The sequence below is a fragment of the Nelumbo lutea genome, chromosome 1 (genome assembly GCF_056320005.1).
Source record: "Nelumbo lutea isolate HS-2025 chromosome 1, American lotus-T2T, whole genome shotgun sequence".
NCBI lineage: Eukaryota > Viridiplantae > Streptophyta > Magnoliopsida > Proteales > Nelumbonaceae > Nelumbo > Nelumbo lutea.
Genome location: NC_142684.1, coordinates 47,146,939 through 47,169,517, shown reverse-complemented (window position 1 = coordinate 47,169,517; position 22,579 = coordinate 47,146,939). Strand labels below are relative to the sequence as shown.

General features: G+C 39.1%; 1 protein-coding gene and 1 long non-coding RNA gene across 2 annotated transcripts; one reads left to right on the top strand and one right to left on the bottom strand.

Annotated features, from left to right (window-relative positions):
• Positions 1-5,607: 5,607 nt before the first annotated feature.
• Positions 5,608-15,188, top strand: LOC148874538 (uncharacterized). Its single transcript, XR_016105730.1, has 2 exons — positions 5,608-6,511; positions 14,837-15,188. It is a non-coding gene; the product is annotated as an uncharacterized LOC148874538 (long non-coding RNA).
• A 469-nt stretch (positions 15,189-15,657) lies between these two features.
• Positions 15,658-19,036, bottom strand: LOC148874537 (putative glucan endo-1,3-beta-glucosidase A6). The gene is made up of 3 exons (XM_088982748.1): positions 17,522-19,036; positions 16,138-17,442; positions 15,658-15,910 (listed from the first exon to the last, which is right to left on the bottom strand). Exons 1-3 carry the CDS (start codon positions 17,571-17,573, stop codon positions 15,867-15,869), a joined length of 1,401 nt encoding a protein of 466 aa, XP_088838874.1. The 5' UTR covers positions 17,574-19,036; the 3' UTR covers positions 15,658-15,866.
• Between the last annotated feature and the right edge of the window lie 3,543 nt (positions 19,037-22,579).

The following is a 22,579-nucleotide window of genomic DNA, read 5'->3' as shown; positions in this document are numbered from 1 at the left end:
GTTCATCTGAGTGGGTGATCATAGTGGCAGGATCGGCCCCTTTGTCAGACAAGGGTAATGATCGAGAAAGGCACTCTTTTTGATGGAAACCAAACTACCAACAGTTGATTTCAATCATTGGAATTTTGTTTTGCAAAATTAATATACATATATATATATGTACGGTTTCAAAATGTTTGCAAATGGTTTTAATTCCCGGGATCCATGTGAGTAGAGAGTGTGGCACTATTCCTTGCAGTCGAGAGAGAAGTCTTCTCTTGTCGGGCAGTGCTTGATCATTAAGGGCTGAGAGGTTAAGTGTAAGATCATTTAGGATAATACCTGATGGGCTAATCTTGCACCTGCCCACAGTCCTTGGGTTTTTATAAGATGGCTTGGCCTAGGGACCACTTAATGTAAGTGTTGGGCCCATAGGGTACATGTGATGGGTTCAAGGGGGTCACTAAGTTTTTCAGTGAATTTGGCTAGTTCTTATAATAAAGGCTGGACCGAACCCATGTGGCTGGTGTGTAGATCAATGCTTGGGTCCCATGCCATACAAAGAAGCCCAACTGGGCAGCAGATTGGAAACTAGTTAAACACTGAACACTTAATGGGCCAAAAGCCCATTTCGAACTGGACTGATATGATCACCTATTCATGGGGCGAATCTGAGATTAATGTTAGTAAAAGGATTGGGCCTTTAACCTTATCCACTCTAGGAGACCAAATTCAAATTAGATTTGAATCTGGTAACCTCCTGATAAGATCAGGAGTAAGCTAATTTAATATGTAGATAGGATTAAGATTATCCCTTATCCAAATACTGGATTGGATTGGGATAACTCCCAATTAGGAGGTTTCTTAATCAAGAAGAGAGAAGAGAAACAATTCAGCTCTCTTCGTACCTGGAGTTCTCCAGCCGCTGCCATTCCCTCATGCAAGATATACCTCCTACGAATTGAGATTTGATCACACACAGACTCCAGAGAGAAGAGAAACAGTTCAGCCCTCTTCGTCCCTGGAGTTCTCCTCCAGCCGCCGCCATTCCCTCTTGCAAGATTGGATCTTTGAAGCAATAGGAAGTCAAGAAATCAGTTCTTGACATCAGTTTTACAAGAAAGACTAAAAAAGATTCGATGTTCAGAGTTTCCAGAGGATTCTTGCGAAGGATCAAGTGTGTAGGATGCACCCTGCCGGTTCCGTTCCATCCACAGCTGTGTCATCTTCAGTAGGAGCGGATCTTGGTTTCTTCTTTGGGCGATCAGTTCTTGACATCAGTCTTACAAGAAAGACTAAAAAATATTCGGTGTTCAGAGTTTCCAGAGGATTCTTGTGAAGGATCAAGTGTGTAGGATGCACCCTACTGGTTCCGTTCCATCTACAGTTGTGTCATCTTCAGTAGGAGCGGATCTTGGTTTCTTCTTTGGGCGTGAACACCAACTTTGGGAGATACTACTTCTTCGGATCAGGTATATTCCTCCCTTTTGCTTTTGGTACAAATTTGGTTCGATTATGGTTCAAGTAAAATCCTAGAATATTGTATTCTGAATTTGGGGAATGTGATTCTCAGTTGGAAGAAGGTAGAAAAATTTTTGAAATTCGCCCACCCATTCTGCAAACCTTTTTGGCATCCATTGGATGGATCCTACCATTCTTACAGTGGTATCAGAGTCAGGTTCAAATCTTGAACCAAAAGAAAATCATATCTGACCCTGCGCAGATGGACAGAAGATGTTCTGCCAAGATTTGCATAGATTGCTTTCTTTTTTTTTCAAGAAATGGTTTCTTGTTAAGGGCAATTGGTCTGAAATTAATTTTTGTTAAATCCAAAATTATTTAGAATTGTTCTTTATTTATTTTTTATTTAATGGACTGTTCAAACCTGGAGATCGCAGTGCAGTTTTGGCACAGATGGTCTGCGCACCCTTTTTCATTTATTTTATTCAATTCGGTCTGTAAATATTTTTTTTTCTAGACTGACTGTATAGGATTTGATCAAGAATGTAATTAATTATTAGAAATAGGATTTCTGTTATTTATTTTCTTGATTAAAGAAGAAGGAAGAAGATGGCAGCGCTAGAGATTTGCAGATGGAGAAATCGCTTCCTGCGATTTGTAGTTTATGAAACTGTAACATTAGTGATTAACCTCTGTTTTGCAGGTAGTGCGAACAGTCCATAGTTGATTTATGTTTGTTTAAAATCAAGATTATTAATTTCAGATCTTTCATGAATTAATTCTTGAATTGAAAATCAGTTTTGGACCATTTCGGACTAGATTGGACCAAAACTGTTTGGACCGAATCTGGGGTTCGAAGGGGGCTGTTTTTCAGTCCATATTTCTCACACTTGTTGTTCCAAATCTGATGTTCAATTACAGGGATTAATTCAGCCCACCTGTAAAGCCCAATTTTAAAGGGTTAAAACTGCAAAAGCCCATTATTGTGAGAAAAGCTGTATGAGTCGAACTGCTAACTGCAATTCAGCCCATACACCTAGTAGACATTAATTGTTAATGCTTTGGGTTTTTAAATGAGCTATCCGATGGGCTTTATAGCAGCTAATTGGTTGGATCAATTTTTCCTTTACATGTGAGGTTTGGATGTTTGATGTGTTGCGACCATGGGCCATAAGCACTTGGCCCATGTTGACTCGTTAGTGGCTCTTGCACACACCATGGCTGAATGCACATCATTGCCATGATGTCCCTTAAGGTCATTGGATGACCACTCCTTGCTTGGTGGGCTCCACAACCCTGAAAAGGGATCGGTACGGAACCCCTAGCCGATTGAGACCCACTAGAAATCTGACTTTATGAAAGTCAGTGGGAGCCACTCTAGTTTGACCTAAATTAGAACTAGGGCATAATCTAGTTCCCTCCAGCAAATATGAATGCATATGATAGGGAGATCCATATGATGGACTCTCTAAAGGCCTTCCATCATTAGCACAATGATGGGTCCTTCGGTAATGAGGAAACACACCATAAAATTGGGCTATCCATTTGCTGTTGGATCTATCAGAGTGTTTCATAAAATGATAGGGGCATCATAGACTGATGTGGGAGGGGCTTCACCAGAAAATGGGAACTCTCTCACGGTACCTTGGCGTAACCTAAATATGATGGGTGAGCACTCACTGGACAGAAGGGTTTACCTGAAAACGGCTCTGAACCTTGTCTGACAGAGGCCAAAGGGATACTCATTTGATGAGTGGATATGATTCGTCACAGAAAGGTGGTGGGGTTTTGCAACTAAAACAGTTGGCTTCACGCACCCTATGTGATTTCCCACATTTCCAGAGACATTTCGTCTTCTCCGTCATTGAGAAAGGAGGGAAATCTCAGAGATGAACAAATGGGAATGGAACATAGATTAAAAACCATATTTATGTAGGTAACATGAATCAAACTAAAGTTGTGGACTAACGTCTTTGTTGTTTTTGGCAAACAGTCAATTTGCAAAGCTTCTAGATGAGAACAAGCTTAAGGGCTCAAACTATGCCGACTGGTACAAAAATCTTATGCTGGTCCTAACTTCCGAAAAATAGACAAGGTGGTGAAAAATCCTGCCCCGGAACGTCCGGGTGATAGGGCTTTTGCGGCCCATAGGAGGGACTACCAAGATTGGGAGGATAAGAACTCCCTAGCCCGTTGCTTTGTCATTGCCTCATTAGACAACTCAATACAGAGGCAGTTCGATCAGATTAAACTAGCCAATGACATATTGGACAGTCTAAGAACAATGTATGAAGAGTAGAACCGTTCTACTCGACAGAATGTCCTAAAATTGTTCATGACCGCGCAGATGTCCAAAGGGCAGAAAGTTCATGACCATTGTCTTCAGATGATGGGATACATTAACGAACTCGAAGCTCTTGGATCCTGGCTAGATCTTGGCGTGCAAGTGGATGCCATCCTGAATTTTTTGCCCTCTTCCTTCAATGTGTTTACAATGAACTACAATATGAATAAGCTGAATGTCAGCGTCCAGGAACTCAGCAATATGTTGCAGAGGGCCGAGGATCTACTCAAGAAGGATGAGTCTATGGTTATGCTTGCTGAAACTAACAAATCGGGCAAGAAAAAGAGAAATGCAAAGAAGCCCCCGAAGAAAGCTGCCAAACCCAAGAAGTAGAAGAAGAACAAGGCATCTGATGTCTGTCACTTCTGCAAGCAAACCGGCCACTGAAAGAGGAACTATCCTGCCTACTTGGAATCTAAGAAAGGTAACATCAAAACTTGTGTCATGAAAACTAATATGTTAGTTACTTCTGTGTCCTAGTGTGTTGACTCCGGGGCTGCAACTCATGTGTGTAGCTCACTGCAGGGGTTCAAAGTTAGCAGAAGATTGAGTGAAGGCGAAGTGACACTATTTTTGGGAACGACTGCAAGGAAGCCCAACTGGGTAGCAGATTGGAAACTACTTAAACACTGAACACTTAATGGGCCAAAAGCCCATTTCGAACTGGACTGAAATGATCACCTATTCATGGGGCGAATTTGAGATTAATGTTAGTAAAAGGATTGGGCCTTTAACCTTATCCACTCTAGGAGACCAAATTCAAATTAGATTTGAATCTGGTAACCTCCTGATAAGATCAAGAGTAAGCTAACTTAATCTGCAGATAGGATTAAGATTATCCCCTATCCAAATACTGGTTTGGATTGTGATAACTCCCAATTAGGAGGTTTTTAATCAAGAAGAGAGAAGAGAAACAGTTCAGCCCTCTTCGTCCCTGGAGTTCTCCTCCAGCCACCGCCATTCCCTCATGCAAGATATTCCTCCTACCAATTGAGATTTGATCACACACAGACTCCAGAGAGAAGAGAAATAGTTCAGCCCTCTTCGTCCCTAGAGTTCTTCTCCAGCCGCCGCCATTCCCTCTTGCAAGATTGGATCTTTGCAGCAATAGGAAGTCAAGAAATCAGTTCTTGACATCAGTCTTACAAGAAAGACTAAAAAAGATTCGGTGTTCAGAGTTTTCAGAGGATTCTTGCGAAGGATCAAGTGTGTAGGATGCACCTTGCTGGTTCCGTTCCATCCACAGTTGTGTCATCTTCAGCAGGAGCGGATCTTGGTTTCTTTTTTGGGCGTGAATATCAATTTTGGGAGATACTGCTTCTCCGGATCAGGTATATTCCTCCCTTTTGCTTTTGGTACAGATCTGGTTCGATTATGGTTCAAGTAGGATCCTAGAATATTATATTCTGAATTTGGGGAATGTAATTCCCGATTGGAAGAAGGTAGGAAAATTTTTGAAATTCGCCCACCCATTCCGCAATCCTTTTTGGCGTCCATTGGATGGATCCTACCATTCTTACAGTGTTTTTGAAGTTTAAGCGTCATGTTGAGGTCTAATTTAATGTCAAAATCAAAGTTGTACAATCTGATTGGGGTGGTGAATATCGAAGACTCTTAACTCATTTGGACCCATCAGCATCACCCATAGACTCGCCTATCCTCATACGCACGAGAAAAATGGTTCAGTTGAAAGAAAACATTGACATATTATTGAAGCTGCACTATCTCTACTAGCCTCCTCGTCACTCCCCTTTTCCTTTTGGGTTGATGCTGCCCTCACAGCAGTTTATTTACTTAATCATTTTCCTTCCACCGTCCTACATGGGAAATCTCCATTTGAGGTGTTATTTGGTTTAGCACTAGACTACAAGATGCTCAAGGTCTTTGTCCTGTGCATGCTATCCCTTTACCGGCCACAAATATGTCTCTCGGCACGCCACTTTTGATGGACATTTATTTCCAGGAATCTCACTCAATGTTTCCACTATTGTTCCCTCTCTCGGTGTCTATCTGCAGTCTTCACTTGTTCGTCCAACTGATTTGGCCGCCTCTATTCCATTAGAACTGTCTGATGCACCGACACCATCGCCACCTACTTCTCCAGATTCTTCCTCCAACTTGCCAGTGCCTTCGGCTCCAGAACTGTCTCCCTCCTTATCTACATCACCATCCTTTGAGGTTGGTCCTCGCGGTATGCTTCCTCTTCAGGATCTTCTTAGCATAGCACTAGTAGTACCGCCTCCTGCTTCCTGTTTCTTTGGTCACCACCATTCCATGGTAACACATTCTATGGATGGAACACTTCCCCCATGTTCACATCTAGCCACCAGGTATCCCTTACCACAAAGTTTACTTGCTCAGTTACATGACACATGGACTCTTGTTCCATATTCCTCTGATATGAATGTTGTTGGAACCAAGTGGATTTATAAAATCAAACATAAGCCAGACGGTACGATCGACCACTACAAGGCTCGCCTTATTGCTCAACCCGATAGTTAAACCTGTTATGATTCGTACTCTACTCTCTCTAGTTGTCTCTCATGGGTGGTCTATTCGTCAAATCCCTATTCGTACTCTACTTTCTTTGGTTGTCTCTCATGCAACCGGTGTGAGCCTTCCTCTAATTGCACGAACGGTGCCCTAACTGAGGGTGCCTGGTGTATGGGGGATTTGGCTGCTTGGAGAAACTGAAAAGGGAAAGAGATTGATTTCATGTAGACTCAGGTATGTTCTTCTCTATCAACTATGTGTTATAGGGTGGTGGCTGCCCTCTTTCAGCCACCAGGCACATCATGAGGATCTGTAGTTGGAACTGTCGTGGGTGTAGCTGACCTACAGTAATTCGTGGCTTAAGGAACCTAGTCTCGTAGTGGAATTTAGATTTGATATTCTTTAACTAAGGTTCTAGATGAAAAGGCTTCTTATCTGTTAAGTTATCCTTTTATGTTTTATATTCTGCCTTGTGGATTGTTAGGTGGTTTATTGGTTTTGTGGAAATCTCGTTTTAATGTGGAAATTGTTTTTTTTTTTCAAGCATCGTAATTCTAGTCTTTAAGATTACTTTGGATCCTCCTTTCCAAACCTGGTTTCTCATATTTATGTATGATGAATCTAGTAAGGCTTATAAGTTAGTTTTTGGAATTTAGTTTATAATTATTGTAGTTCCCTTTCTCTTCCTTTCTTGGTTATAGTGGATATTAATAAAAGTGCTTATATTAATGAAAATGGTTGTGTCTTTTCTCCAAGCTTTTCTGGCTCTAGTAGAGTTCGGCCTTGTAAGACTTTTGTGTAAGATTTTGAGTTAGTTGATCTTTGGCCTAGAAGGAATATTTGTACCTAGTCAAAGTTTGTTTCTGGTTATGATCATATGGCTAGAGTTTTGGATTGATCCTTGCTAACCCCAAACTGTCTAGCCTTGTTTCCTAATGCTATTCTCGATGTGGGTCCCTCATAGGATCTGACCATCGAGCTATCTTCCTTGATCTCTCTCCTTCCCAATAAAATCAAAGACAACCTTTTTCAATTTTATCAAATGTGGCTCAAGCATCCTAATTGTCTTATGTTGATTAAGTCAAATTGGTTTTTAGATAGGTAGGTTTTTACTGCTGTTAGAATCGATAAGAACCTAGACTAAATTTGTAATACTCTAAGGATATGGAATAAAGAGGTGTTTGGAAATATTCATGATAGTTGAGTACTTTAGAAAGACAGGTTATGGAATTGGAAGAAAAACCTGAATTGGATGAAGTATGAAAGGGATTTTTACCTAAATTGTCAGGAGTCTTATTGGAGGTAGAACTCTAGATAGCTTTGGCTTAAGGAAGGTGATAGGAATACAACCTTTTTCCATCGTACTGCTTCTAGTAAAAGGAAAAAAAAATCGGATAGATTGGCTTAGGGATGAGAATGGTAATTGGATTAATAACCAACATGAAATAAGAAGATTAGTTGTGGATTTTTTTAAAGATCTCTATTCTTTTTAGAGTTCTTTAAATCTTCATACTCTTTCTCACCTTTTTAATCCTACTATTTCGGATGATGAGAATGAGGCCTTGCTAAGGGTTCTAGAGGAGGATGAAACTAAAGCTACTTTTTTCTCAATTGGTAATTTAAGAGCCCCTAGGCTAGATGGTTTCCCCTCTATTGTCTATAAATTATGCTAGCAAGATATGAAATCTAAACAAGGATTGAAGTATCGGTATCACATATCATATTGGACCACTTGGATATGGATACACTTTGGAAACACATGAATATGCATGAAAAAAAAGCATGGAGATGCTTGGATACATTTGGAAATGCATATAAATTCCATAAATATCTTAATATAATTATATTAAGGTTAAAATAGTAAAAATTAATGCATAAATACATAAAAATGTAAATTCTAATGGTATTTGTGAATAAATATATCACAACTAATATAGTAGGATAAATATAAATCATACAATTTTATTGATAATGCATATAAATCATGCACAAAGCTATTATTTATTTTTTATCGAAGTTCATGTCACAAAGCACATATAACTATTATATGTAATTATTATATCAATTATTTTTTATTTTCTTATTTTTAGTTTTTAACATTAACAAAAAATCAACTAAAAATTAATTCTCAAATGTTTGGTAAACAATATTATTTATTTTTGTAATAAATAAAAATGTTACTATAAAATATAATTAAAATATCATTGAATAATTTATAATCTTAACTTAAAAAAATATATCAAATATACAAAAATTTCTAAGATACATATCATATGCAAATTTTTAATTTTTAATTACTAAAATTATTATTTCATTATTAATATTTTTATTTTTATAATTTTATAAAATAAAAAATCATTTTTGATATGAAAATAGATTAATAGATTTGATAAATCCTATTTATATTATATTCTCAAGTATTTTGTAAACGATATTTTTATTTAATGAAAATTAAAATATTAATTAAAATTTTATAAAATTTTAAGATACATATCATGTTCAAATTTATAAATTTTAAGTACTAAAATAATTATTCTATTATTAATATTTTTATTTGTATAAATTTCTTGAGATTAAATACCACCTTTTGATATAAATGTGGATTTGAGAAATTATTTACCCCATTAGTTTACAAATATTAATTTTGAATAATAATTTTTAATCTTTACATGGAATTGTTGAACATAAATATATGTTGGTTGTTATATATATATATATATATTCATCTAAAAGGTTTTGAGGCAATGGTGGAGGCAATTGGACAATATGGGTCGGGATACAAAGTCCCAAGAGTTCCTCTTTTGAAAAAAGAAGTGAAACATACAAAAACATTATTGCAGCACCACAAGGAGGCATGAGAAAAATGGGGTTGTTCTTTAATGTTGATGGGTGGATTGACAGAAAAGACAAAACCCTCATAAACTTTTTGGTCCATAGTCATGTTGGGATCATTTTATACAAAGTATTGATGCTTTAAATGAGGTGAAATTAGTTGCAAGGTTGTTTTTATTACTTTACGAGATGGTGGAGAAAATTTGGGCAAAGAATGTTCTTCAAGTGATCACAGACAATGCTTTAAACTATGTTTTAGCTGATAATTTTTTTTTTTTACTTTTATAAATTTTTATTGTTATTTGTTATTATTTTTTGTAGTCTTTAACTTTTCAATTTACACATATTTAATTATTTTATTGTGCTATTGCCTTTTAGGAAAATTTTTTATGGCAAAATACACTCATTTAACTTGGACCCTGTGTGCTGCCCACTATCTGGATTTGATTTTGGAAGATATTGGAAAGTTTCCGGCTGTAAGGAAAACAATTGAAAGGGCTATTGCATTAACAGGATATATTTGTAATCATCCGGATTTGTTAAATTTAATGAGAAAATACACAAACCAAAGAGAATTACTTCAGCCAGCAAAGACCCACCTTGCCACTTCCTTTCTCACTCTACAAAGCATTTATAAATAGAAGAACTTAAGAGATCTTTTTAATACAAAGGATTGGAATGAAAGCAAGTGGGTGAAAAAAATAAAGGGGAAAAGGGTAGGGGAGATGGTGATGATGCCTACTTTTTGGAACAACATCATCTTCACTTGTACAGGTCTTGAGATTGGTGGACCATGGGAACAAGCCTTCAGTGTGTTACATTTATGAAGTCATGGATAGGGCAAATGAAACCATTTCAAGTGCATTTAGTGGAAATGAGGAAAAATATAAACACATTTTTGAAATTAAGAGGTGGGAGTGTCAACTCCACCAACCACTACATGCAGTAGGCTTCTATTTAAATTCAGAGTTTTACTATGATGATGCTAAAAGGATCGGTTCAGATGAAGAAATCCTCATTGGGCTCTATAAAGTAATTGAATTGTTTAACAAGGACGAAAACAAGATCAATGCAATCACTAATGAGATAAGTAAATATAAAAATGCAGAGGGTGTTTTTGGTCTTGATATGGCTATTTGGCAGAGAAAGGTAAAAGCATTGGGTAAGTAACATTGACTTAATAGTTTGTTTATTTAATTATTTAGTATTATTTATTTATTTAAATAAAATTTTGTTATTATTTACATTTTTACAGTTGATTAGTAGGTTGCATATGGTGTTTCAACTCCAAATTTACAAAAGATTGCAACTAAAGTTCTTAGTTTAAGATCCAGTGCATCTGGATGTGAGAGAAATTGGAGCGTATTTGAGTATGCAATTAAAACTATACTTAAGATTTTAACATTATATTTTTATATTTTATAATCCATTGTATGTTGATACTTTTAGTTCTAAACTTTTAATTTTATTAAAAGTTCGTCTTTATAAGTTGGGTTGAGGCTGTGAGTGGTCTATGCCACTGCTGCTTCAGACAAGTAACCCGGGAGGCGTGTTCAGTGCTGATGCTCTGGTGCTATCATTTGGGCTGAGGACCTATGGAGTCGAAGGCTGTTTAGGCCGGGGGTCTGTGAAGTCGAAGGCTATTTAGGCTGAAATTACAATTTACAGTCTGAATTTGGAACTAGGCTCACAAACCATATCCTGGTTCCCCTCTTCGTACCCCGTACTAACTTGACATTCGGGGACTTTACCTCGGGTTCTCATTCAGGGCCTTTGACGTATTCTGTCTTGCAATACCTCAGCCACCCACCTTCAGCTTTTACAGTGCTCGGAGACTCCTCTACCTCGGCCTACATACCTCGGCCTCGGCAGCAACCTCTCCAAACCCTCGAAGCCTCCGGTCAACCTCCTGAGCCTAGGGACAAATTTACTTTGTCCTCGGCCAATCTAAGCATCAACAATTCTCCGGAGTCTAGGGATGAAATCACTTTTTTGTCCTCGGCCAATCCAAGCATCAATAATCTCCATTAAGTCTAACCAGTTGCTTAAAGAGAACTTTGATTCGCGTAGTGTCACTAACCCTATATCTTTGAAAGATATAGATGAAAGTAATGAATGACTGTTAGGGGAGATGGCACATGAAGATGGTATAGCTGAAAATGATTTGGTATTTGACAATAATTCTTTAACATGGGGATACGTGGTTCTTGCTTCGGGAGTCGAAGAGCCAATAAGGAGCACAATAAATAGAGGTTCAAGTGTAGCTTCAACTTCTCATGCAAGATCAGCAACATCAGCCAATGCAAGAAGATCAAGAGGGGGTTCAAGTTCTTAACTTCATTTGGAAGATGAAGAGTTTGAGGAATAAGAATCGGCAGAGACCTTGGGAGAGTAATAGGAAGAAGATTATGGAAATGAAAAGTGAATTTGTGACATTTGGAGAGTAATTTATTTCAGATAGCCTTGTTTTAAAGGTTGAAGAATGAAGATATACTCTTTTTTTGTTTGTTTTGTTTAAGACTGACTTGTGTGTTTTTTTTTTTTTTTTCTTTTTGACACCATACTTGTTTTTTTGTTAATATTGATTATTAATCTTGAATCTTGATCAATCATCAATGATTTGAATGTGAATTTGTGTCGTGTGTGAATTTATTGATTACCATTTACTAGATATTAGATGTAGTTATTTAGTGATTGCGGTAAGTGGTATTGATTATTGAGGCTTAATTGTGTGGAGATTTGGAGTCTTGGACTTGGAGGGGTAAGTTTTCTTTTAATAACTTACTTTTATATTTGTATTCTTGTTCATTATTTATGATATTAAATACTTTGTCAATCTTCATTTGCTTGTCCATTGTAAATGATTAATTTTTATTGTATGACATAACTCATAATCTCATATGTGTGAGTCATGGATATTGGAGACTTAGAGAGGTAAGTGTCTTTGTAATTTCTTTTATATTTATATATTTTTTTCTTATTTTATTCAGGATATTTAAATTCTTTGTAATTTATAAGTGCATTAGTGACATTGATTTAATATCTTTTTATATTTGAATAATATGATTATTTGAATCATTGATACTTTGAATTTGATAATGGATACTATGTTATTTTAATTATTTAATTGTTTAGAACTTTAGACTTTAGAGTTTAGACTTTAGAATAGAAATTAAAACTTTAGATTGCATTGTCATACTCATATCTTAACTCTTAACTCTTAGAAATTTAGATTCTATTGGTTTTGTATTTTTTCTGATTTTTAAATGTTTATATATATATATATATATATTTTCTATTTTTTTGCATTTTCTAAAAATTTTGTGCACTTTTTTCAAAAAGTTGTGCGCCTCACCTTGCTTCTTGCGCTCAAGGCGCAAATTACCCACCTTTTTAGAGCCTTGTGCTTTTAAAACACTAGTTCAGAAGAGTTTTTGGTGGAAATCCTCTAATCAAAGGCAGGGTAAGGCAGGGTTTCAGATGGTGTAATTGGGATACGATTTGATCTCCTAAATCTGAGGGAGGTTTGGGGCTTAGAAAAGCAGCAGAAGTTAACGAGGCTTTTCAATTAAAGTTGGCCTAGAACTTCTTAAATAAGTCTTCAGCCCTGTGGGTCCAGCTATTAAATGACTAGATATTTAATGAATCATAATGCAATATTTTAATTCGGATCAAATTCATTTCATTTGCCGAACCCCTATTTACTCATCTCATACTCCTCTATCTTGGGTTTGGACAAAACACGTTTTAGGTAAATTCTCCATAGCGGCAGTTTATAGAGATTTAATTCAAGATGATCGTCCAAATATCTCAAGTAATCTCAAAAAGTGCTTTGAATGGATCTGGAAACTTCCTTTCCTACCTAGATATTAATTATTTCTGTGGCAAGTTATTCAAAACTTCATTCTTGTTAAAACTCAGAATGTCTAGGACCAATCTTGTGTTTTTTGTCAAAATAATTCTAACTCTTTATCATCTCTTCCTAGATTGTGCCTTGTCTTTACTCAATCTATCTTATTTGTGTCTCCTTGGAATATCAATTTCTCCCATTGTTCAAATTGGCAGGTTTGCATCCTATATTTCCATAACCTTTTTCCAGAAATAAACAATTTGTTAAAATCTCTAAGTTGGTTTGCAATAGCTCTTTACTATATTTGGTTTGCTCGAAACAAAAAATCTTTTAAAGATATAGTTGTTTCAAACCACTGGATTTTAGGAAAAATCAGTACCTTTTTTAATAATCTTTCTCTTAACAACAATTCTCAAAATTTAATTCCAATTTTAAGCAATCATTTGACAATATCTATGCAACCACATATAGATGGAATTATTTTCACAGATGCAGGGAAGATATCTACTCTGACTTTTGTTTCGGAATCATTCTCCTTAATCTAAATATAGAATGTCTTCAAATCCCAGGAGGAAGGAAAATCTTAAAATCAGTTGAAGATACAGAACTGTTTGCTATATACCAAGGTCTACTTCAGGCTAAGAGATTCAGAAAGCAACATATTTTGCTCTTCTAAGACTCAACTAATAATTCAAACTCTTCAAGGGAAAGGAACTACTCAATGGCCTCTTTTGCATCTATTAAGTCAAGCAATCAGCCTCCTATGGACGTTTCAATCTATGAAGTGTAGTTATATTAATAGAAGATTTAATAGTACTGCCCATCAAGTTGCCTGTAAAAGTAAAATTCTCATTCATGAATTCTTTTTGTTAGATACTTCTCCTCTTGATGTAGATAACATATCAAACTTTGTATCTATCTCATTTTCTTAATATATTGTTATATTTAATCTTTCAAAAAAAAAAAAAACCTCTAATATATAGAAATGATAAGGACCTAGTTTTCTTTGACTTGATCAATAATCAGGGGTCTTGGAATGCGGATAGAGTTTTGGGTGTTTTTGGAAATTTGGGGGGGAGGCTATCCTCCGGACCCATATTTCAGGGTGATCCCTTTGTCTGGACTATGGCTTCGAATGGAGAGTTCTCTGTTAAGAGAGCTATTTATTGGTCATGGTCTCGGACGGGTAATACTTTATCTGGAAGGCTAAGGCTTTACCTCGTCATAAGCTGTTTCTATGGAGAGTTGTTAGGGGTTTTGTTTCAGTTGCCTCGGTAATGCAGGCTCGTGGTTTTAATATCTCTCAGAAATGTACCTATTGTTTGGAGCATGATGAAACTCTGTTCCACCTGTTTTTTGCTTGCTCGTTTGCTAGAGTATAGTTTAGACTGCTTCTAGTGTTGTTTTAGGATTGAAATCTTCAAGGATAATTAGGGCTGTCAATGGGTTGGACCGGAACCGATTGGGCCAATTCTGGTTTCAAGAATTGGAACTGACGGATCGGTTCTAGCTAGGTTCTGATATAGCTAGGGTCCCAGACCTGACCCGTTGACAGCCGTAGGATAATGATGTGCCTGATGCTTTGTTGAAGTTGCTATCTTCTTAGCAAATCTCGGCTGATTGTGATAACATTTTGGTTTGGTTTGCAGTATTTTGCTATAATCTCTAGCTGTCTCTGGTGTTTAGGGTCAATTGGTGCCTTTGGATATTTTCATTAATCGTCTAAACGGGGCCTACTTGGATTGTTTGAATTTAGCATGGAAGTAGAGGATTCTTCTGGGGGCCTGACCTTTAGTGAGATTTGCCTTTTCCTCTTCTAAATGTAATCAGGACGTTATAACATTTTTTTTTTCTTTTTTTGTTTAAATTTAGCACAGATGAACTGTGGGCGATTAGGAAGGGAGTTCAGCTGGCGATGTCTTTAAATCTTCCTGCTTTTGTGTGTGTTTCAGATTCTCACCACTACATTTGTGCTGTTAATGGAATGGTTTGTAATCTCCCCTGGATTTGTCTAGTTATTGTAGATGATATTATGAGCTCTTCATCTGTGCTTTCTTCCTTTTTCTTTTGCTTATATTTGTAGATCTTTAAATTCTCTGGCCCATCAGTTAACACTGAGGGCCAAGTCTTTTGATGAGGAGCAGGGGTGGCTGCTTCCTCCTTTTTACCATGTAATCTGTTTTTGACTAATAGTAATTTGATTTGGATTTGTTTGGTTTGCGGTCCAAATCAGAGTCAGAATTGGAAATGAAATTGGTTCATTTTGGTTGGTCCAAATAAGAATGAGAATGAAAATTAGAATCAAAAGGAATAAGATTTAATTTCTAAGAAAGGGGTAGGAAATGGCCATTCCTTCTAATGGGAGAATGCCATTCTAACAGGAATGAGAACGGAATTCCGATTTCACTCAACCAAACTGTTGAATTGGAATGGCCTGATTCTGATTCCAGACCCCTATTCTCGCAAATCAAACAAGGCCGTAGTTTTTATAAAAAAAGTAGTCATTTTAATTCATTTTATTAATATTTTTAATCATTTTTAAATTGCACCATTCAATATCCTATTGCAACCCGAATTCCATTTGAACTGGACATAAATCCAATGGATAAGATCCCAATTAAATTCGAATATAAAAAAAAAATCAAATTTGGATCTAAGGAGATCCGGACTCATTTGGAAAAGCCAAGAAGAAGACAAGGACTTGAAACTTGAGACTTTGATAGTATTAAATAAATAACCAGAAAATCATTTCCATTTTCCACACTCAATTGTATCTAACATGGTATTCCTGTAATTGAAAAATTGAAAAGAAAACCAAACTGGGTCAATTAAGTATGCACTAACAAATTAGAAGAAAGGAGAAAAAGAAAAGCCTTTTTTTCTTGTATCTCTGAATCTTTATCTTGATCATCCTCGAAGGGTCACACTTGGGAACTTGCACGATCCATTACCTGCAGAAAAAAAAGGCCAGAAATCAGTAATTAAAAAAAAAAAACCAAAATTAGAAATTTTGATTATGTGAAGCAAGAAACCGTAATGGTTGGATGTAACATATAAGCAGAACTCAGAAAATCAAAACCGTCTGATTGGAATCCCTTATGTGGGTCCCACTTCGAATTCAGATCTGACGGCTTCAAGAGGCTACCGCGATTCATTCTACAATGAAGAGAAGACTTACTTGGGTCTTCTGTGGTTTGAACAGCTAGTCCATTGAAGTAACAAGTCCCACCCGACTGCCTGAACTGGGCCCAATAAGAACTAAAAGCGTAACTCGCATGCGAGACCAACGAAACCGGGTGATAACACTCGCTCCCGGGCCGGATCGCATCGCACGTGTTGTTTCCCAGACGGCACGCGAACTCAATCGCCGATTCTAACTCGGTTGAGTTCGCTCCGTCCGCCACCACACACCAAATCTTCCCCTTGTACAGCTCATTATTCAACGGCGCCGGCAACGACTTGAAGTCATTTTCCGGTCGTTTCCCATTCAGATCGACCTCATAAACCGGGGTTCCGTCCGGATTCATCAGTCCCCAATGTCGTTCCGTTCCCGGTCCACCCTTCTGGTTCTCATTGTACAATGCGAAAATGAAAGTCGGTATGACCACACCCGGTCGGGCCGGCGTTCCGGCTGGCGGTTTGGACGTCATTCTCCGGATGAGGTTCCGATTGTACGTGGCGGCATTGAAGATGTTCGCTCCAATTTGATCGATGTCTCCGGCATGGGGCCACCCTGTCTCGGCGATCACCAGCCTTACGTTTGGGAACCCGAGCTTGGTCATGGCGAAGATAACCGAGTCAAGCATCTGGTCGAGGAGGTTGGTGTAGGTTAATCCGCTCCGAGGGTCGGTATAGGTTCGGTTCCCTCTGAAAAGCGCGTAATCCAGGTTGATGCGCGTGGGGTCTCTGGACCAGGGGAAGTAAGGGTAGACATCGAGGAAGAAAAACGATCTAGTTCGATTCAAGAACTGAAGCAGAGGCTTCATCACCGGTACGGCGATATCGGACCGAAACGCTCCGTTCGAAGGTGGGAAGGCCGTTTCTAGTATGTCCATGGCGACTGGTGTCCCGACTTTGATGTTTCGGATGTTATATGTTGAAAGCGAATGCTTGATTCGACGCATTGCGAGGACGAGATTGTACCAGGTTTGCCTGTCTTCGTCGGAGTAGAAGCTAAAGATTTCGTTGCCGACAAGGAGATGTCGAATCAAAATCTTGGAATAGAAAGGGATGACATTCGTTCGTACCCATTCGTCTGCGACGGCCTGACTGGAAGAGATATTGGATATTAACTGGTTAGGAACCATTATTGATACTTGGATATTGGTCCACGCCAGGGCGTTCAGGATTTCTGGGTTTGCATCGTACAGCTTAACGCGACCTGCTTCCAGGGTTTTGATGAACTCGATCGAACGAGATGGTGATGGGAGATTGTTTCCCAGCCGACCGTAGTTTATACCCATCTTGCTAGAGATCTCAGCATCTGTTAATGAAACGAAAAGGGGTTAGAGATCGAATAAAGAAGAAAGAAAACCCATGTTTCAGTTCTCTCAGACACTTACTAGTGGAGGCTAGGACACAGAGAAAGAAAACAAGAAAAAGCGTTGCCGCCATGAGTACGTTTCCCTTTCTTCTTTTCCTCTTTTTCTAGAACAGAACTCTTGAGCAGTGCAATCTGTTAACTCCTTAATCAGAAAGCTGGAAACCGGGAAGCAGTGGAGTGTTTTTATTGGAATGGGTGCGCTTATAAAGGAAAGGAGAAGAGGATTGAAGAACAGATGACAAAGAACCGAAAGGTGTGTGATCTCTAAACAATGAATCAGAGACAGAGCATGTCAGCGTGGTGGGTTATAAAAATAAAAAAATAAAAAAAAAGATCATGAAGGCGTTGAACTACTTCCGAGGGATGAGATGAGAACTTCAAAGGTGAGTGGTGATTCTTTAAGCTCAAAGAGTCACAGAATATGCAAGACCCATTAAATTACAGTCCATGGGGAAAGATCAAAAGGGTCTAATTTGCAGAGATGGACAACATAATAATGGACATGCAAAGATTGAGAAAAGCAGGTAATGGGTCCCAATGGGTTCGGTCTGCTTCCTCGTCTTTTATAATCTTCTCAAGGAAGAGAACCAGAGAAGGATTTGTTTAGAAGCCATATAAATCCATGGAGGAGAACAGGATATAGATTTCTTGACAGGAACCAGAGATAGCTGTGCAAAGAAAAAGTTGGATTTGATATTCGGGGAATACCATATAGAAATGCTCACACTTTCCAGTTCTTCTGATCTTCCTCCCATAAGATGCATCATGCATGGAACCGAATTCTAATGTTGCTAATCAATGGTGCATAAAAAACTGAGCTTCAAGGCTCCATTTGGTTGCTCGAGACAATGAGATGCGGTAAAGAATCCTTTGCTTTCCCAGGCAACTGAAATTAGTTTGAGGTAACCAAGTTAATGGACTACATCCGTGCATGGAGCCTTTGATGTGTGTCCAACGCATTCGATGAATTTTATTATTGTTATTATATCTGTTATATCATTGCTTTCGGGGGTTCCTGGATCAAAGTGTTCAGGTATGAACTAGACTTACCAAATTAACAATGCAATAGCTTGACCAGGTAGTAAGAATATAAGATCCATACGTCACTGGATCGACCCAGTCTAGGGTGTTGCTTATGGTATGAACTAAGGACAAGTCGAGTCTGGTCATCTCATGTGGTTACTTGTGTCTCGTCAGGTGGACCTTTGATAGAGATTAGAGCTGACTGGTGGTGAGTAGAAGTCCAGGAGCGTTTCTGAGTATGAAACGCCCAATACAATAGTCTCTATGAAATGTAGCCTCTGTAGACAGATTTTAACGGTGCCATTTGATTTGATTTAAAAGTGGAAAGGAGTCCATCAGCAGATCCACAAAGCCACTAACGGCCTACGACCGGTCATTGGCCAAAGACTAGTTTATAGGCTTCTAGTTCTAGCTAGTCCAATTGGGAATCTGGGATGTCTGTAATTCAAACTGGTCGGCGATTTTCATGGTCGTGGGTCATGGCCACCAAACGTATGTTCTCTGCCCCCCAAAGAAGTGTAATTCGGTCCAACCTAAATTGCACCCATGCATTGCACAACGGGGATAGCCCCTCTCTAATACTCACAACCCCCTTCTCTAACCTTCGTGGCAACGGGATTTGATCCAAAATCTGCACCGCAATTAGCGAGAGAATTTATCAACTAATCTATGATAGGGTTCAATTTGGAAAGAGTGCAAATACAAATATAAGTATAATATAAATATAAGATTCAGAAATACGTATATAAGATTTTGTATACATATTTGTATTTTCATTATTTAGACTAAATGTTTTTGATCAATAGCCTAAATGCTGGTATCACAAATGTCCCAGAGTGTAAATAAGTGTAAAATCTGGTTCCTTTTCGTTTGAGATTTTACTTTGCTCAGGCTTTATTTTACTCAATAAAATATATTTTCAAACAAAAAAAATCAAAATTTACAATCAACTCATTTGCATTTTCATACTTTTGGGGTGGTGAAAATGAGATAGGGCGGAGAAGTAGAGTTCGGGGAAAAATGGTCCAAAAAGGTTTGGGTCTATTATAGATTTTTAGTTCAATGTTTTTGGGAAGGGGAATAGGGAATAGGGCCCACTTTATTATATTTTTAACCCAGCCTCCACTAAGTAGTTATATAAATAATGGTTTAATAAGAAATTCTTGGGGGCCAAAGACCCACCAATATACTTGCCTCCGCTCCTGGTTGCAACTACGGTCGTAATTTCAGACATTAAAAAAAAAGACTACCATTGTTTTTTATTATATACAAAAGTCAGGTCTTTAGCAAATATGTTGGTTGTGATATCAGCCCTCGTAACTAAAGAAGATTTGATATATACCTGATGAAGGGTGATTTGGTCCGACCTAGTAATAGGGGAACACATGGACGTGGCCTAATTAGTAAGATGATAGCTCAGCTCGATATGCCAAGTCTGCAATAGATCGAGTTTAGATAATCAAACCACCTCGGGATGAGTTCACCTCGGTGTAAGGTCGGATCAGGACCACTTCGATCCCAAGGCACTTTGGCGTTCGCCCCAGGCCGGATCTAAAGAGCGGTAGTTCGGGTAATATTAACAGACCACTACGTGGCAACCCCGAAGATCTCGCCACCAGACTCCGGGCCTTGTGGAATCACATCGCATAATAGCAAGCGTTATCTTCTCCAACCGGTTCGGATGGACTTGATAAGCCCCATCAGTTATCCCCATTATCGCGGAAACGGACCTCATCGTGTCAAGGATTCCAGAACCACTCCACGAAACCCGCGAGGACTCCACTATATAAAGGCTTCACCCCCTGGGGGTGCAAGGTATGTGTGATTTCCTGCTCTCAAGTCTCATTTTCAAGCAATTTTAGCTCGCTACTAGCCTAGTGACTTAAGCATCGGAGTGACCTCGTCGGGTTAGCATCCCGGGGTTCTCTAATATCCTTGCAGGTTCAGTCCGCCGTCTGTTTGGGAGCCAGGTCACCTCCAGTTGGGAGCAGCCAGATCGCACTTAATCAATTGGCGTCGTCTGCAGGAAGCGCTACTGAAAGCCTCTTTCCACCAAAAATCTTGAACTCAGAATCAATGGCATCCTCCAGCAATGCCGGATAGAACGGTGAAATGAACATCTTCGGGGGCAGCCTCAGATCCCGACTGTTTGCATCGGTCAGTTCACTATACCACTCTCCGCGGGTGGGGTCCCAACGCTAACTGTGCCTCAAGAAACTATGCCCGTGAACGCCCCACTTCCTCCTGTAGTGGGTGCAACGTTTGCTGAACCAATTGTGGTTCCCCCTGGATTCGGACAGAATCAGCTCGACGACCTGGTACACAGCGTGCTAGCTATTCAAGCCCAAATGCAATAGGTCCAACAATTTCAACATTACCAGCAGTAGGTTTTGCACCACATCTACCAACAGCAGTTACCACCACTGCACCAAAATCAACAGCCAGTTCCACCTTGGCATCTGACGACATAGCAGAACAAGTCTCGCCGTCAGAATAATTGCCCTCCTCGCCGAGGAGAGACTTCCCAGATCCAAAATCCTCTCAAGAGCCAGGTCTCATCCCGCGGCAGGAGGGAAAGGCAAGTCACTCCTCCCACCTCGCAGCAAGTGAATAGGTCGGGAGACACTCAGCCCGCCAGAGCTACTTCACCTCGGCCCTCGCAGCTTGAAGGTTCACTTACAGGGAACCGATTCAGGGTTCTAGCCGTGGACTCCAGACGAGGCCCTTCTGTTCATAGTAGCCATTGTTAGCAGTCCAAACCACTTCATGCCAGCACATTACTTGACAACACAGAGGTCAGCAGCACCAATGCAGAGCTAGTCTGGAAGCAACAAAGGTGGCGTCCTAAGGCACGACGAGTAGCAGCTCCAAGCCAGCTCGCTGGACCCAGTCAGCCCGAATAGCCTAAAGGTAAAGAGGAGGTGAGCTCGGAAGCCACAAAGACTGCTACCCTCCTCTCCGTGCAATTTCCTTTGTCCTCCGAGCTCCTAGCCACCTCGATGTCAAAGGACTTCAGAGTACCTCCGCTTGATAAGTATGATGGGTCATTCGACCCAAATGATCATGTAGACTCCTTCCAATCTCAGATGCACCTAGCTGGGGCTGATGAATCTTGCATGTGCGTTGCCTTCTCTACGACCTTCAAAGGAGTAGCTCACACATGGTACAGGAACCTCGCGCCCGGGATGATCAAGAGTTGGGCGCAGTTCGTGCAGATGTTCACCTCGCACTTCATCACCAGCGAGAAGTGTCCGGTGTCACAAGAAAGCCTCCTCAAGATAGTCCAAAGGGAAGGGGAGTCGATGCGAAGCTACTGAAGGGATAGGAAATCCATCACATGGATGCCCAAAGATTGCTGAATAAGGGGGCGAATTTCAGAAATTTTTCTCTCTCTTCTATTGGGAATCGAATTCCCTATTTAGAAAATCATATTTTCAATGATCATTTTTGAACCATAAACTGAACTAGATCTGAACCAAAAGAAATAGGGAGAGATAATAGCTGATACAGAGAAATAATATCTCTCAATGGAAGTGTTCACGCCCAAGGTAGGATCCAAAATCTGCTCCCACTGAACATGGCACAGTGCACAGTGGAGTAGAATCAGCAGTGTTCTTCCAAAAGAACTTGATCCTTCTCAAGAATCACCTAGACGGCTTGTGAATATAACTCCCACCAATCTTTTCTCCAAAAGATTGGAATCAAGATCCAATCTTGATTTCTCCCAAGGAATAGAGATTGAACTGCTGTAGGCGGCGACTGCAAGAAGGAGGCGGCAAGAGAGTATTTGTAGGGTGCAGAATTCTCTTTGTTGTGATTTCAGCTCTGAAGACAAGACTATTGCTGGTGGTTGTCTGTTATGTCTAAAGGATGCCGCCCCCTCTTCATTTTATAGACTTAAAGGGATCAACTCCTAGTCCCATTAGGAGTTGCTAACCCAAATCATATATGGATTAGAAGTCCCTTTAAGATAAGAGATAATCCTTATCTTATCTGTAGATTAGATCAGCCATCTCCTAATCTAATTAGGAAGTTTCTAGATCTAAATCTTATT